The sequence below is a fragment of the Garra rufa genome, chromosome 5 (genome assembly GCF_049309525.1).
Source record: "Garra rufa chromosome 5, GarRuf1.0, whole genome shotgun sequence".
Lineage (NCBI taxonomy): Eukaryota > Metazoa > Chordata > Actinopteri > Cypriniformes > Cyprinidae > Garra > Garra rufa.
The window spans coordinates 20,459,796-20,476,600 of NC_133365.1; the positions used below are offsets into that span (position 1 = coordinate 20,459,796).

General features: G+C 34.9%; 1 protein-coding gene across 1 annotated transcript in view; it reads right to left on the bottom strand.

Moving 5' to 3' along the window:
- The window catches only part of col27a1b (collagen, type XXVII, alpha 1b), a 101,008-nt gene that overhangs the window by 63,839 nt on the left and 20,364 nt on the right, over positions 1 to 16,805 (bottom strand). The window contains exons 4-6 of the mRNA XM_073841093.1: positions 14,753 to 14,806; positions 4,208 to 4,261; positions 2,492 to 2,545 (exon numbers count right to left, since the gene is read on the bottom strand). Of these exons, the coding sequence (XP_073697194.1) occupies positions 2,492 to 2,545; positions 4,208 to 4,261; positions 14,753 to 14,806 (162 nt within the window). The remainder of the gene's footprint in view (positions 1 to 2,491; positions 2,546 to 4,207; positions 4,262 to 14,752; positions 14,807 to 16,805) is intronic.

The following is a 16,805-nucleotide window of genomic DNA, read 5'->3' on the forward strand; positions in this document are numbered from 1 at the left end:
CTCATCGTTTACTCAGGAAAAAGGTCTATATATAATATATATATATATATATATATATATATATATATATATATATATATATATATATATATATATATATATATAGTGAAATATTCTATATTTCTGCATAAATATAACCCAAAACATCACATATTCACAGAAGTCCTGAAAGTAGACAAACTGAATCTTTGTTTCAATTATCTGGTGTGACTATTTTGCAGCAATAACTGTATTTAAACGTTTCTTGTAACTGCTCAACGATTTAGAGAAATTGTAGTCCAAACATTGTAACATTGTTCCTCAGTACAGAACCACTTAAACTCTGTGATGTTGGTGGGTTTCCTGCTATGAATTGCTTGCGTCAGGTCCTTCAACCACATTTTAATTGGGTTAAGGTCTGGACTTTGACTTAGCCATTCCAAAACATTAACTTTGTTCTTTTTTTAACCTTTTTTTTTGGTAGAATGACTTGTGTGTTTGGGGTTGTTGTCTTGCTGCATGACTTCAGATGTCCTGATATTTTCCTTCAAATTTGCTGCTATAATTCAGAATTCATTGTTTCATTAATGATGGCAAGCCATCCTGGCCCAGATAAAGCAAAACAGGCCCAAACCATGATACTATCACCACCGTGTTTCACAGATGGTATAAGGTTCTTATGCTGGAATGTGAGAAGTGTGTTCTTTTCTCCAAGCATAATGCTTCTCATTTAAACCCATAAAGTTCTATTTTGGTCTCAACCATCCACAAAACATTTCTCCAATAACCCTCTGGCTTGTCCACACGATCTTTATCAAATGGCAGATGGGCAGCAATGTTCTTTTTGGAAAGCAGTGGCTTTCTTCTTGCAACTCTGCCATGCACACCATGGTTGTTCAGTGTTTTTCTGATAATGGACTCAATGTGAAAATAGCCTTTAGTTTATTTTAGCTTAGAAGTTACCCTGGGTTCCTCTGCAACCTCGTGGACTATTACACGTCTTGCTTTCGGAGTGATCTTTGGGGAGGGTAACAGTGGTCTTGAATTTTCTCCATTTGTACACAATCTGACTGTGGATTTGTGGAGTCCAAACTATTTAGAGATGGTTTTGTGACAATTTCAGCCTGATGAGCAATAACAACTCTTTTTCTGACATCCTCAGAAATCTCCTTTGTCCATCATTCACTTCCACAAACATCACCAGACTTTAATAGATCCCTGTTCTTTAAATAAAATAGGGCAGGCACTGACACCTGATAGTCATCCCACTGACTGAAAACACCTATAAGCAAATGGACTTTAATTTCACCTTCACATTAACTGCTAATCCTAGAAATTTACATACTTTTGCCACTCACAGATATGTAGAATTGCATAATTTCCTGAATAAATAAATGACAAAGTATATATTTATCTCATTTGTTTGATTGGGTTTTCTTTGTGAACTTTCAGGACAAACATTCAGATAAAAATCTGATGATCTTTTGGGTTATTTCACAAACTTTGAAGCAGCACTATATATATTCATATTTAACTGTGTTGACAAAATGCCTGTCTGGACATAAACACATTCACATACTCTATATACTGCCATTCAAAAGTTTAGGGGCAGTTTAGGGGCAATAAATGCTGCTCTTTTACATTTCAATTCATAAAAAAAAACATGCTTTCAACAAAAATAAAAAAACACAGCACAACCAAGCACCAAATTCTCTCTTTTCTCTCTCTTTTCATTTCTGAAGGATTGTGTGACCCGGAATATTTAAGTAATTATGCTGAAAATTAAGCTTTGCTATTGCAGGAATAAATTTTATTTTACATTCAATAGTTAAATAGTTTTTTCTATATTTTTATCAAATAAATGCAACTTTAGTAAGTCTCCTTTCGAAAAGCAATACAGATCTTTACTAATAAATGTATAATATATATTTTAATCTATATGAACTATTACGTTATGTTCTGAGATAATTTAGGGGCGTACTATAATATACTTTTTGCTACTAAACAATGGACATGAGCTAAAGCACATGATGGCTAATGCTCCAGAAGGAAAAACATTTCATTAAGAGCCAGGGGTATAAACTTTTGAACTTTTTGTAATAGTTGCATATGAGTCCCTCAGTTGTCCTCAGTGTGAAAAGATGGATCTCAGAATCATACAGTCATTGTTGGAAAGCGCTCAAATACACAAAAAATGGTGAAAAACCAAATAATTTGTGGGACCTGAAGGACTCATGAACAACTGTCACTTAACAAAAAAAAAAACAAAAAAAAACACACAGCTGTGGATCATTCAGGTAACAACAAAGTATTAAGAATCAAGTGTATGTAAACTTTCGAACGGGGTCATTTTTATAAATTCAATTATTATTTTCTCTTGCGGACTATATGTAAATGTCTTATAATTAACATTTTGCAAATTCTCCAAGGTGTATTTAAACTTTTGACTTTAACTGTATGTAATAAATAACATATTTAACTAATGAATAAAGGGGGGTATGATAACACATACCTTCATTCCATTTAGTGCTCTACCAGGTGAGAGTCCAGAGTCTCCTTTTTTCCCCTGTAACACACAGAGGACAAACAACTGATTCAAACCACTCATAAAACAATGTTAAAAATTACAATGAGGTGTGTTTAGATGATACAAAACTTTCATAAAAGTTAAACAAAGTACGCCATCTGAAAAGGCTTTTAAACTGAAAATCTTTTCAAACTCCAACAGTGACACACCACTCACTGTTGTTTTGAATCATATACATCACACAGGAAATGAGGAGGTTACTGGGGGAGTTATTACGACCCCTGCTCTCCAAACAGAATACTGTAACAGGATTCCTCTCCTAATTTTTCTATATAGTCTACATGGATAAGAGTAACGAAGCCCTGCAAAGGAAAGGAGTGCTGTTTACACAAGAGAGTGACCCATGTACGCTAGTGAGAATAAGTTTACAGTAAGTCTCTGCAATGACACTAAGGTTCAGACACCACATTCTTCTGCCTTTTCAGGCAATGGGATGAGGCCATGTTTTATGGTTGTGATTCAGACACATGTACAAGTGGTAGCATATTTTTTCTCCAATTAATCTGAGCAGTTAACCTGTCTTTTTTTGGTTTACAATGCTTCCGACATTGTCTTTGTGGCTGTTATCATCATCATAAGTAATCATGCATTTGGCTAAATACAGTTTGCATGAGATCTAGGAGGTTTTCAGTTCAGTTGTAAAGGATTCACCAGGCTCATGCTTTGCTGCAATTTATAACACTCCAACACAGCAATTCAGAGACCAAAATTGTCTCTCTAAAGCCGAAAGTGTGCTCGTCTACACCATGTGTCTGGATACATGCCAGTAATAATGCTCTTATCTATCATTTGATAATTTACTGCTCAATGAATGATAAAATTACTGCTATTTGAATACATTTCTAGAGAAAAACGTCTGATAGGACGCCAACAACAAACATACTGCAATGAGTGTCTCTCTCATTCTGTCCTTCCTTCTGTCTATTTGTTTCATCCGTGTCCCATTTGGCAGTAACAGTAAGAGAGGGAATTTAAAATTGGGCTTGCCTTCATATGGCTAAAAAAGACCTATGCTCTCCTGGTCTATTGTAAGACTGCCACAAGCAGCCAGATGTGGTAAAATGAACAACTGTGAAAAGCGTGAATGGAAATAAACATGCCCAATGATGTAATCAAACTCATACATCGCCCATATTTCTTGCTAGCATTCATCAGAATTCATCTACTCATGTTTTATAGTTTTTCTTTTAATTTATAACAGCTACATGTAGATGGCCGAGTTACTAGTTTTCTATTTGTCTCAAAAAGTAGTAGTGTTTTTTTATTGTAGTACTGGAGTACTGTAGTATGTTTTTACTGCTGTCTTTCTGGGTATTATACATAGTCTACCTTGTGATATCACCATTGTAAAAATACACAATCACCTATTAAAGTTCTACTTAAAGCACATATGGCTGATAATTAGAGGCCATTGAGTACATCAAAGCTCATGCATATGTTTAATGTTCCCCTTTAAGTTTGTGGAATTCACTAATAAGTTCAAGACTTGCTTTTTATGAGCACAGGGTATGTCCAAACATACTGGTCAGTGTCATCACAAGCTGCTTTGTAAAACGAAAACCAAACAAACAAACAAAACAAGACAAAAACAAACAAAAGTGGTCTCATAGTTCCAACACACTAGTATTCAGTGGTACATACCTTGGGTCCGGGGGTCCCCGGGTGGCCTGGGTTTCCATGCGGACCAGGGAGACCCTACAAAACAACATAACACATGTTCACTTGTACACTTGTATAGTGTGCTGCCTCCTCCATAGTTACTTTGCAATCACTGTGGGAGACTTGCTGGGTCACAAGCCTTGAACCACATTATTGGTTTTTCTTCTTCGAAACAATAAACAGCCAATAAAAGGACAAGAAAGAAAATGAGAGGGGAATAAAAGAGAACTAGATGTACAGAGGGGAAAAAAGAGTTTGTGAAATGAATACTCATGTCCCAGACTGATTTAGAAGCACAATGACCAGTACTTCTGTCAGTTCAATAGCTGCTATCAAGGTCCCAAATTAACACTCCTAAAGCACCAGTGTGAGTCAAAATTGACTTTGGCAAGTAAAAAGAGTAACTCCCCTGTTAGGAACAGCAGCTTGATTTAAATCAAATTCTAAAACGATAATTTGACCCTCAGTGATGTAAGCGACATAAGCTAATTAAATCAAAGACAAACTGCCTATTAAAGAAAACATCTGTCAAAACTGATCTGTCTTCAAGCCACTTTTTTTCTTAGTGGAAATTACATAGTCAGACATTTTGTTTGGTGACATGTTTTGCTCAAATTGTTTCTCTCCCAAATCTCCCTGGGTTCAATAAGGATAAGTACATTTATTCTATTTAACAGATTATGTAAAATTCCATCTCATAATTCTGACTTTCTTTTATGCAATTGTAAGTTTACATCTCACAATTCTGACTTTTTTTCAGAAATGTGAGATTCAAACTAGCAATCACGAGTTATAATGTTAGACTTTTTTTTCGTAGAAATTAGATATAAACTTGCAATTATGAGTTATAAAGTCAGAACTGCGAAATTTGCAATTCTGACTTTTTTCTCAGAATTGATATAATATGAAGTGATATAAACTCGCAATTCTGACTTTTTTTCTAATAATTGAGATATAAACTTGCATTTGCGAGTTATAAAGTCACAACTGCAAGATATAAACTGAAAGAAAGTCTTTTTCTCACAATTGAGTTCACATCTTGCAATTCTGACTTTTTTTCTCAGAATTGTGAAATATAAACTTGCAAATCTGACTTTTTTCCCTCAAGATTCTGATATAAACTCACAAATCAAACTTTTTTCTTCTAGTTATTATATAAACTCGCAATTCTGACTTTTTTTTTTAGAATTGAGATATAAACTTTCAACTGCAAGCTATAAAGTCAGAATTGCAAGATATAAACTAACAATTCTGTCTTTTTTTCCCACAATTGAGTTCACATCTTGCAATTCTGACTTTTTTTCAGAATTGTGAGATATAAACTTGTAAATCTGACTTTTTTCTCCGAATTGCGACAAAAACTCACAATTCTGACTTTTTATAACTTGCAGTTCTGAATTTTTTCACAGAATTGTAAGATATAAACTTGCAAACCTGACTTTTTTCCTCAAAATTGTGACATAAACTCACAAATCCAACTTTTTTCTCCTTATTATGAGATATAAACTTGCAAATCTAACTTTTTTTTGCTCAGAATTGTAAGATATAAATCCGCAATTCTGATTTTTTCTAAGATTTGCGATATAAACTTGCAATTGCAAGTTATAAACTCAGAATTGCAAGATATAAACTCAGAATTCTGTCTTTTTTCTTACAACTGAGTTCACATCTTGCAATTCTGACTTTTTTTTCTTAGAATTGTGAGATATAGTCACAATTCTGACTTTTTTCTTGCAATTGTGAGTTTACATCTTGCAAACCTGACTTTTTCCCTCAAAATTGTGATATAAACTCACAAATCCAACTTTTTTCTCCTTATTATGAGATATAAACTTGCAAATCTAACTTTTTTTTTGCTCAGAATTGTAAGATATAAATCCGCAATTCTGATTTTTTTCTAAGATTTGCAATATAAACTTGCAATTGCAAGTTATAAACTCAGAATTGCAAGATATAAACTCAGAATTCTGTCCTTTTTCTTACAATTGAGTTCACATCTTGCAATTCTGACTTTTTTTTCTTAGAATTGTGAGATATAGTCACAATTCTGACTTTTTTCTTGCAATTGTGAGTTTACATCTTGCAAACCTGACTTTTTCCCTCAAAATTGTGATATAAACTCACAAATCCAACTTTTTTTTCTCCTAATTAGGATATAAACTCGCAAATCTAACTTTTTTTGGAATTGTAAGATATAAACCTGCAATTCTGACTTTTTTTTCAAAGAATTGAGATATAAACTTGCAATTACAAGTTATAAAGTCAGAATTACAAGATATAAACTCACAATTCTGTCTTTTTTCTCACAATTGGGTTCACATCTTGCAATTCTGACTTTTTTTCTCAGAATTGTGAGATATAAACTTGTAAATCTAACTTTTTGTTTCAGAATTGCATAATATAAATTTGTAATTGCGAGTTATAAAGTCAGAAGTGCGTGATTTTTACTCACATTTTCAAGTTATAAAGTCAGAATTGCGTAATATAATCTCACAATTGGGAGTTATAAAGTCAGAATTGTGAGATATAAACTTGCAATTCTGAGAACATTTCAGTCTTTTTCCCCCTGAAAATTGGACTTAAAAACTTTATAACTCCCATTTGTGAGATAAAAAGTCACAATTTTTCATTTTTGATTCAGTGGCAGAGACAGGCTTCCATAGCACCTCTATGCCAGTGCACGTATAAACAAAATCTGGTTGCATTTAGGATAGCAATTTCACTGACTTGATTAACTCTATATTAAACCGGTGATGAATCCACAGTGGCAGTCTCATCTCTAAATGCCTCACAAAACTATGTATGGTGCACTTAGGCACCTTTATAAATTTCAGAAAGAAACTTGGAAAGAATAAGTGCCTGAAAAGAATGAAAGGGAAAAAAATTAAGCCAGGGCAATAAATATAGACTTATAGTGGATCCTTTAATTCCTACTGGGGTTCAGGACCCCCACCTTTAGCTCAAACACTGGAAAAATGTTTAAGAATTGGAACATTTACTGCAGTCCCTGAAAATCACCAACCCTGTCAGAATCTGAGGGAAGCAGCTTAGTCAAATTTTGGGAATGGAGAAATGTTTAAAAACCTCATACATTTTTCATTATTCTGGCCCTCGTGGTAAGTACTGTACGTAAGTAGCAGAGTTTGCCCAAGGCATGCATTCAGAAAATTGCCCTCCACTTAAAAAGAAAGTGTTGTGTTTTAAAGGGTACTTCTGGCATATGCTTTTGGCATATACCATATGGACATGATTTTCTTCATTAGCTCAGTTTTCCAGCAGCGACCAGGGGGCTTGGGTAGAGAGAGTGCAAGAAAACTCCCTAGACACTGATTTATACGCTCTGTTAGTCAAGCAGACAAAATGGAAGTGATCTTAAACAACAAACTGCTAAAGCCACAATCCAAATGGCCGTCACTTTGGAGGTTAATGTGCTAACTGAAACTAACGACCACACTGATAGGAAACAAACAATGTGGGGTGGAATGATTTGAACTTGATGTTTATTTGCACATGCTTTCTGCATTGTTTTAGCACCCGATTCACTAAAGCAATTATGCAAATCAGGTAAATAAGAACAATATGTGCTAAACAGTTTGCAAGATGCAAAAGTTGTGGAGGACGCAGCATATTTGGGTGGGACTGTATATCCAGACTGAGATCCAGACACCTTAGTTAGCTCCTTAAAGTGTGCTTGGCTACATTTCATGTCTTTATATATACTGGTTATGCTCATCATTGGACAAATTACTGCTGCCAAGATCGCTCATAAATTAAATTCTGTTTACAGTTTCTGGTGCAACCCTATTTCAGCACATTTAGTCGCTACTTAAATGGACCACTGGTCAGTTTTTGTACAGAAGGACACAAGATACTGTTCGCCTCTGGCTCACCAATGGATCCACTGCAGTGAATGGGTGCTGTCATAATGGTAGTCCAAACAGTCCATCAATTAAGGTCTTAGAAAACAAAAAGCTGCATGTTTGTAATTAACTAATCCATCAAGATGTTTTTAACTTCAAACCGTTGCTTCTGGCTAAAATGAAAATCCTACATCATAATGCTTTCTCATCTTGTCTGAATCAGGAGAGAAATATGCACAGATCTAGCACTGTTTTCAAGTGAGAACAGTCCAAAATAATTCTATTGCAATGGATTTTGATGTGAAAGGAGAACAGAGGATGGACTTTTTTACTGGAGGTAATCATGTGGATTACTTGGGGGTTACTGTGATGCTTTTATCAGCTGTTTGGACTCTCAATCTGACGGCACCCATTCACTTCAGAGGATCAACTAGTGAGCAAGTGATTTAATGCTAGATTTTTCCAAATCTGTTTTGATGAAGAAACAAACTTATCTACATATTAGATGGTCTGAGAGCAAGTAAATGCCAGCAAATTTTCATTTTTTGGTAAACAATGTGATGCATATTTGTCAGTCATACTGTATATACATGAAACAGGAACGAAAAATACACTGACAAAAATATGACTGATAAATACACTACCAGGCAAAAGATTTTTAATGTTTTCTAAAGAACTTCTAAAGAAGTTTTTTTCTGCTCACCAAGCCTGCATTTACTTGACCCAAAGTATAGTAAAAACTACTATTTAAAATATAAGAAAAAATAAGAAATAAGAATAAGAATATATTTAAAAGATATTTTAAAAAGTAATTTATTTCTGTGATTTCATAGCTGAATTTTTAGCATCATGACTCCAGTCACACGATCCTTCAGAAATCATTCTACTATTCTGATTTGCTGCTCAAAAACATTTATTATTACTTTGTTGAAAACAGTTGAGTAGATTTTTTTTCAGAAGTTCAGAAGAACAGCATTTATCTGAAACAGAAATCTTTTGTAACATCACAAATGTCTTTATCATCACTTTCGATCAAGTGTATAATCTTACAAAAGCTTTTTATTTCAGATAAATGCTGATCTTTGGATCTTTCTAATCATCAAATAATCCTGAATGATTTCTGAAGGACCGTGTAAAACTGAAGAAGGAAGTGATGATGCTGAAAATTTAGCTTTGATCACAGGAATAAATTATGTTTTAAAATATATTCAAATAGAAAGCAGTTATTTTAAATAGTAAACATATTTCACAATATTACTGCTTTTGTTGTATTTTGGATCAAATAAATGCAGGCTTGGTGAGAAGAGACATCTTTAAAAAGCATCAAAAACTTTTGACAGTGTATGTATCACATTAAGTTTATTAGTTTGTAAAACTGTCGAATCTAAATGGATGGATATTTTATACGCAATTTAAAAACATTAATCTTAAATGTAGGCCTGAATATTTTTTGAATGATAGCTGACAACGATCAGGGAAGTTATTCATATTGTGGTGCAAATAACACGCAATGGTGAGATTCAAAGACTAAAAGCCGAGAGGCAACGCTAAGCATACTTGTCAAGGCAGCGCTGTTATTTATATATGATCCACCTGGGGTTAGCCATGAGTGGGGCTCTTATTCATTGGCCTTCCTGCTGAGTACACACAAACTGGCCATATGGAGATACTTACAAGAAGCTCATGTACAGATTTCCACCCCGTTTTTTATGTTTGGTCAGGTTTTCCACATGTGGCCGTAGTTAGTGATCAGAGGAGAGTGAGAACGGGGTATCAAGAAAGCCTATCAAGTTACATATTGGTTAATCTCTCCTGCTCACTTTCAGATCTCCAGCAGGCACTCGTGTGGGCAGACGCGCGTGGTGGTTGTCACTTTCCGCCTCATATATTTGAGAATGGCTGACTTATGGCGGGGTTCCCTGACCTGGCTCAAAGGAGGCCTCTGCTAATGTTTACCAGTGCACTTGAGGGAATATCTTTCTGGTCTGGCCTCTTGACCAAGATAAACTATGTTTAAAAGGGAACTTTTTAAGGTTGGCATTGTTAAGAATTCGATCAAAGACAGCCTAAGCAGTGCCAAAGTCAATGGAGGTGCAAGGCGACGGGGACAAATTGTACATAAGAGAATTTTACTGTGTTGATACAATACGTCTAACACTCTGTATCTGTCATCTGTGAGGCTTTGATTCACACCAGACGACCCTGACAGACCACATGACCCAGCACATGGTGACACAGAAGGGAATGGTTTACAGTTTTGTGCAGTTGTGAGAGACCTGAGGGATGAATTACTACATAAACACTACCATACTTGGCGTAGTTAATAAAGAAATATCAAAACTGTCGGAAATTGCTTTTTTGTTTTCAAAAGCATTTACTAGACAAAACGTCCATGTGGCCATAAGGATATGACAAGGCACCAAAACAAAAAGCTGGTTTGAAAAGAAGCAAACAGAATGCCACTTAGTTTCATTTTGTTTGTATAATGCCCGAGATTATTTAAAGATGTGACAGTAGGGGCAATTTTCCATAACTTCTGACCCCCACGTTTATAATTTTTGCAGCTAGGTGATGTTTTTCACCATTCAACCATCTTAAGCAGCGCTGGAGAACTTTACTTTTCAAAGTTCTATTATATAAAGTAGGGCTGGGCGATTTGGCCTAAAATCAAAATCTCGATTAATTGAACATTTTAACCCGATTACGATTAATGAACGATTATTTTATTCATTAATAAAATTATATTTAAATAATATTTATTTTTTTGCCCTCATAGTTCACTGACAAGTTTTGTACAGTAAATATGCTCACATATTACAAGTGAGAGATTTTTGAATGAAGGGTGCACACACTTTCTACTATCTATGATTATTTATTGAACATTAGTGTTGAACAACTGAAATTAAAGCACACATTGCTTAAAACGAAAAGTCTAATTTTTCTTAAATTAGTGAAAATAAATAACTAGAAAATAAGCAGTATCTCTTCTAAATAAAATTACTCTTGTATATTCTGTAAATACTTTTTACTGTATAAATACTGCTTAAGCTCTCCATCGACATGTCGGCGGAATAACGTAGCGTAATGGAGCTGGGTTACGTGACTCCACACGCAGTAGTGTTTTTAAAGGGAAAGTAATTGAAATAATTGACCTGGAAAAATTTGATCGATTACAGGTTCTGAATGTCGATTTCGATTACTTTTCGATTAATCACCCAGCCCTAATATAAAGTTATATTTTTAATTTGTATGGAAAGCAAGCTATTTTCGCATTACTTTCATATGTAGTCATTTAGGGCCAGATTTACTAACAGCTTGCACCAGTGCAAACCGTCTTTTGGCATCAAAATAGTGTCAGGATTTACTAGTGAAGAATTAGCGCTGAAAAGGCACAGGCACAATTATTTTTGTGCCTTACCTTATTGAATATGCATTTGTACATAAAATTTCTGGGAGGAGAGTATTAAAATGAATCATGCAACACGTTTTAATAATGTCTGTGTTCATCAAATTACTGGTATTTGTGGCATTATTTAACGCCCCAAAAAAGCATGCCTAAAAGCAGGAGGTAATTTGCTCTTGGTAGATTGCACTTGTCATTATGGAAATGATCTGGCTCCGTCTGTGTTCTTCAATGTACGCATTGTCAGTAAATCACAAGCAGAACTTTCCTTCATCTGCTCTTCTATGGAATTGCGTTCTAATGCTAATTTGTTGCCCTGTTTAGTAAATCTGGCCCTTAGTAGGAGCAACTTATAAATACATATTTACAAAGACATAAATGCAAAGACAACAGCGAGTCATCCTAAACATGGTCACATTTACCACTGTTCAACAAATCCAGTCATTTCAGTTGGTTAAAATGTTTGTGTAGGAGTTAAAGATTTCCACTCATTTGTTTTGCTACAGGCTCAAAATGTCACTTAGACCAACAGTAAAACTTCTTGGTTTGAAATGATCTGTGCTTTTGACTTTAGGCAATTTTGCTGCACATTTGCTAATGTAACCATATCTTTCTCCAGACTAGAATAACTATGCTTGACATAGAGCCATTTTTTTTACAATTTTAGTGAATTTTTGATGCTTTTAGCAACAATATATCCCCTCATTCAAGTTACGCAATGACATATAGAATTGATCATTGTGCTTTTTAATGTGACAAAGTGTATTAACACAATCACAATGTTGCACACCGCAAATTATATAGTTTTGACAACAATTATCTTTCGATATTTGTAATGTTACCTTCAGCACAAACCAACACTCAGTATATTTGATTCAAAAACTAACAAACACTTTGCTGATGTTGTAAATGTTTGTAAACGAGTGAAAGAAGTTGGCTCCGTTTAAAACTGTTATCTGAGTCTGAACATTCACCACCTTAAGAAAAAAATGCATGACTTTACAACTTTCAAGAATGATAAAAAGTTAAATTTTAAAGTTAAAACAATGTGGCACTCTCATGAACACGTGTTGAATTCCAGTATAGCTTTGTAAAATTAGGGTTGAACCACAGATGTCACATAGACTATTTTAACTATGTCCTCACTACCTTTCTAGGCCTTGAACGTGATAGTTGCGTTGTTGTCTATGCAGGGTCAGAAAGCATTTCATCAAAAATATCTTAATTTGTCTTCTAAAGATGAAAGAAGGCCTTACAGGTTTGGAACAACATGAGGGTAAGTAATTAATGACAGAATTTTCATTTTGTCTTAAGCCTTGAAACAAAATTTTATCTTGCATATGAACTGCTTATGAAAACTGACAGTTAAGTAAAACGCGCTGCAGAAATAAAAAACCAAAAAATGAACTTTTTAATATTACAAAATATCTGCGTGGTTGTTTCATGGAATATTCTTGGTACCTTATTGCACTGACTAATGGTGTGGGATCCCAAGGCTCTTGACCAGCAACTCTGAAGAGCTTAAGAGCCGGTGAGCACCGGTGAGGCTTTAAATGCCTTTAATAAGACTGCTACAAAGAGTCCTTTCTTTAGCTCAACAGATTGAGTTCCCACAGTCCAGCCCTCAGGGGCCTCTCTAAAGGGCAGTCTCATAGGCCAGGCCAGGTATCTTACACACAAAACATCTAGACTTCCACCCAGGGAAGTCTCTTTGAATCACTGACTAACTGATATCTCATTGTCTCAAGCCTTCTTTCACTCTCAATTACAACCTTACCAAGCACTTTCTACCTTTCTGCCTTTCTACAAGGCACTCACTCATCCTGATGACAAACTATCAGTTTGTAACAAAGACAGACTTCAGTGAGCTTACAGTAAATTCTGAAAAAAAAAAAAAAAAACTGAATATACTGTACTTTCATTGTATGGAAAAGAGCAGCTTGGACATTCTGTGAAATATCTACAGTACATACAGTTTAATATATATACAGTTGAAGTCAAAAGTTTACATACAGCTTGCAGAATCTGCAAAATGATAATTATTTCACTAAAATAAGAGGGATCATACAAAATGCATGTTATTTTTTATTTAGTACTGATCTGAATAAGATTTTTCACATAAAAAATAAAATGACTCTTTGAGATCCATCTTTTCACACTGAGGACAACTGTGGGACTCATGTGCAACTATTACAGAAGGCTCAAACACACAAATACACATCTTCATTCTGTTCAAAAGTTTTCACCCCCAGCTTAATGCATTGTGTTACCTTCTGAAGCATCAGTGTAATAGTTGCATATGAGTCCCTCAGTTGTCCTCAGTGTGAAAAGATGGATCTCAAAATCATAGTCATTTTGGAAAGGGTTCAAGTACACAAAAATGCTGTAAAAACTGAGAATTTGTGGGACCTAAAGGATTTTTCTGAGGAACAGCAGGCAGTTTAGCTGTTCAGGACAAACAAGGGACTCATGAACAACAATTATTTTCTCTTGTGGACTATATGTAAATGTCTTTTATGTGAAATATCTTATTCAGGTCAGAACTAAATTAACAATAACATGCATGTTGTATGATCCCTCTTATTTTGGTAAACTTTTGACTTCAACTGTATATAAAAATGACCGTACTTTCATTGAACAGTTATATTTTCAGCATATCTGTGTTGGTCTGGATGTGGATTTGCATACATCCAGTTATTGCCAATGAAAAGTATTCATAAAGTCCCAATGCAAATGGACTAAGAAACATTAATTTTACAATTTAAACTGACTGCACAAAATCTGAACAAGCAGCAAACAATTTTCAAGTGCAAGCCATCTGAAATGCAAAGTTAAACTTGGTTTCAGACTCACATGTGGGTAATTAGAGTTTAATAGGAACTAGTCGTCCTTGACCATAAATAAAAGAATGTACCCCCAAAAAATATAGCATAATACTTACATATGGACTTATTTTACAATGTTTTTGTCCATCTAAGACACCTGACAAACAGAACATGTTATTCTGGTATCCAAGATGGAGTAACAACTGGAGTAATACTGAAACTGGAACATGGTTGTCTGATTTGTAATGAAACTGCCAGTGTGAGGAAACTACTTAATGTACAAACGCCAATTTCAACACCTTTTAATGCAGCTTTGGCAAACTAACATACATTAAAGTAACATGCAGAGTAATATCACACTGACGTGGATGAAGTAAAAACTAAGATCTCCTAAGCAACAGAGACATGAAAAAATAATCGAAAGATTTAACAGGCTTACCCTGGGCCCTCTCTTTCCCGGTAATCCTGGCTTGCCAGGAGGTCCTGGAGGTCCCTGAAAGAGAAGAAGGGAGGGAAATCATGACAAAAAGGGTCATTTAGTGTTAAATATCTACCTGCTGACATTGAATGAACTGTCAAACAAGGCAATAATCCCTCTGTTGGATGGAGGTAAAGAACCCTAGTCAATGTTTAAGGATACTTTCTGATTTAAACCATTAAACACCCAAATATGTTTCAGCGGTTTGTTTTTTTTTAAAAAATGAAGATTAAATTTAAAATATAGAAAAAATAATTGCTGAGGTAGAGTATTTTTAAAAAAAAATGCACGGCTTCTACAAGTTTTGTTTTTTAATTTTTTTAATTGTAAAGTCTAAAACTGGTTGTTGACTTGTTTGCAATAAACTCTGTTCATAGTGCTGCGTTTTTTGGCTTGCTTTACTGGCACTGGTTTCAGTCCCTATTGACCTTGTTCATTTTGTGCATCATCTAGCTTTGACTCAATTACACACATGAATTAACTGATCTTGCATTTAACTAGAGGTCAGTGTTCATATAATTGTGTTTTCATTTCACTTAGCCAGAAGAGAAAAAGAACAACAAGCAGGTCTGATATACTGTACTGTATCATGTCCAGCATTACTTGTGCATCTGGCAAGACAGATCACAAGTGTTTGGCAATGTCAGTAAAGGACTTTAATCATTCTTGTACATTTTTATATAAAGTAGCTGTATAGGCTGTAATGTGTCCGCACCCATCTAAGTGGCATACACATTTGACGACAACATTAGGCAAATGGAAAATGTCACTTTAAAAGGTGTTGCTTACACATAATTCTACAAGACAAATCCTGGCAATGTTTAGTAACACCTGTAGACCTGGCAAGATCCCACATACTCATACTGAGAGCGATGCTGCCAGGAATCTACGATGTTTTCGGGTTTCCTGTTTCTACTCCTTTTGAAAACAACGCTCACTAATAAAAGGTGTACGTTACTAATGATTTCCAAAACTCTGCTATAAAAGTCTAACTAAACATGAATTTCATGAATATATTGCCTGTGGTTTTTGTCCTTATTCAAGTAAAACAAGCTCTGCCTCACTCAGCATTGTAATAATCATTAGGATTCTATGGAGTAAGATCAACATAATAAACCAAGAGACATTGCGCACACAGTGTGTGTTTGATATGAATGTCATTAATATGGTAATTTTGAGCTCTAAAGAGAAAGAAAGACAGGAGAGCCCCACTGACCCCCTACTCTTTATTTCCACGTGGCAAATTTCCTGAATGAAAACAATCTCTTTTTCTCTCTCTGCCTCCAGGAAAGAATGAAAAGATTAGAAAAGGAGGAAACAAGGCCTTTTATAGTAGTTGCTTAAGGGGATCGCTCCTGAAAATCCACAGTGCTATCTGTGTGACAGCCATACTGAACGGCACATCTGGTTGTTGTTTGTTGTTGGAAAATAGCTCACTGTGACTGTATATACTGTACAGTATCATATAATACACTGCATACTAGTGTTGGATGAAGTTGCCAGACTTTATATCATATAAACTACTTTCAGTAAAGCAGAATTTTAAATCTAATCACATTTAGAAAGGTTTCAGGTTTAGGCAAAGAACAATAAATAATTCAAGATATATATTCTCTGAAACAACTTTGCTTCCCAAGGGAATTTAAATTGTTTCAAGGATGTTTAGATATGTTCAGTGGAAAACAAGACAAACTGCTGATTAAGATTTTTTTTTCTTTTTCTTTTTTTGTAGTGTGTGTCCAAGCCTCTGGCTTGTGACCTTATTCTTTAACTACAAGGAAAAAATGTGTAAGCATTACACAGACAAAAACCCACCGGCCTATAATGCCCTTCCAAGGGATTTTATAAACTAGGCTTATGACCAAGACCACCAAAAGCTCAAAGGCAACAACGATGACAAAATTTTCCAGCTTTCAACCTTCACTTTGCACCCAGAAAAGGTTGTTTAACTAGTAAAAGATGTAGTTGTGTAGTGTGTGGGATATTATGTATTGAACCCCTTAGGAGGTAATGG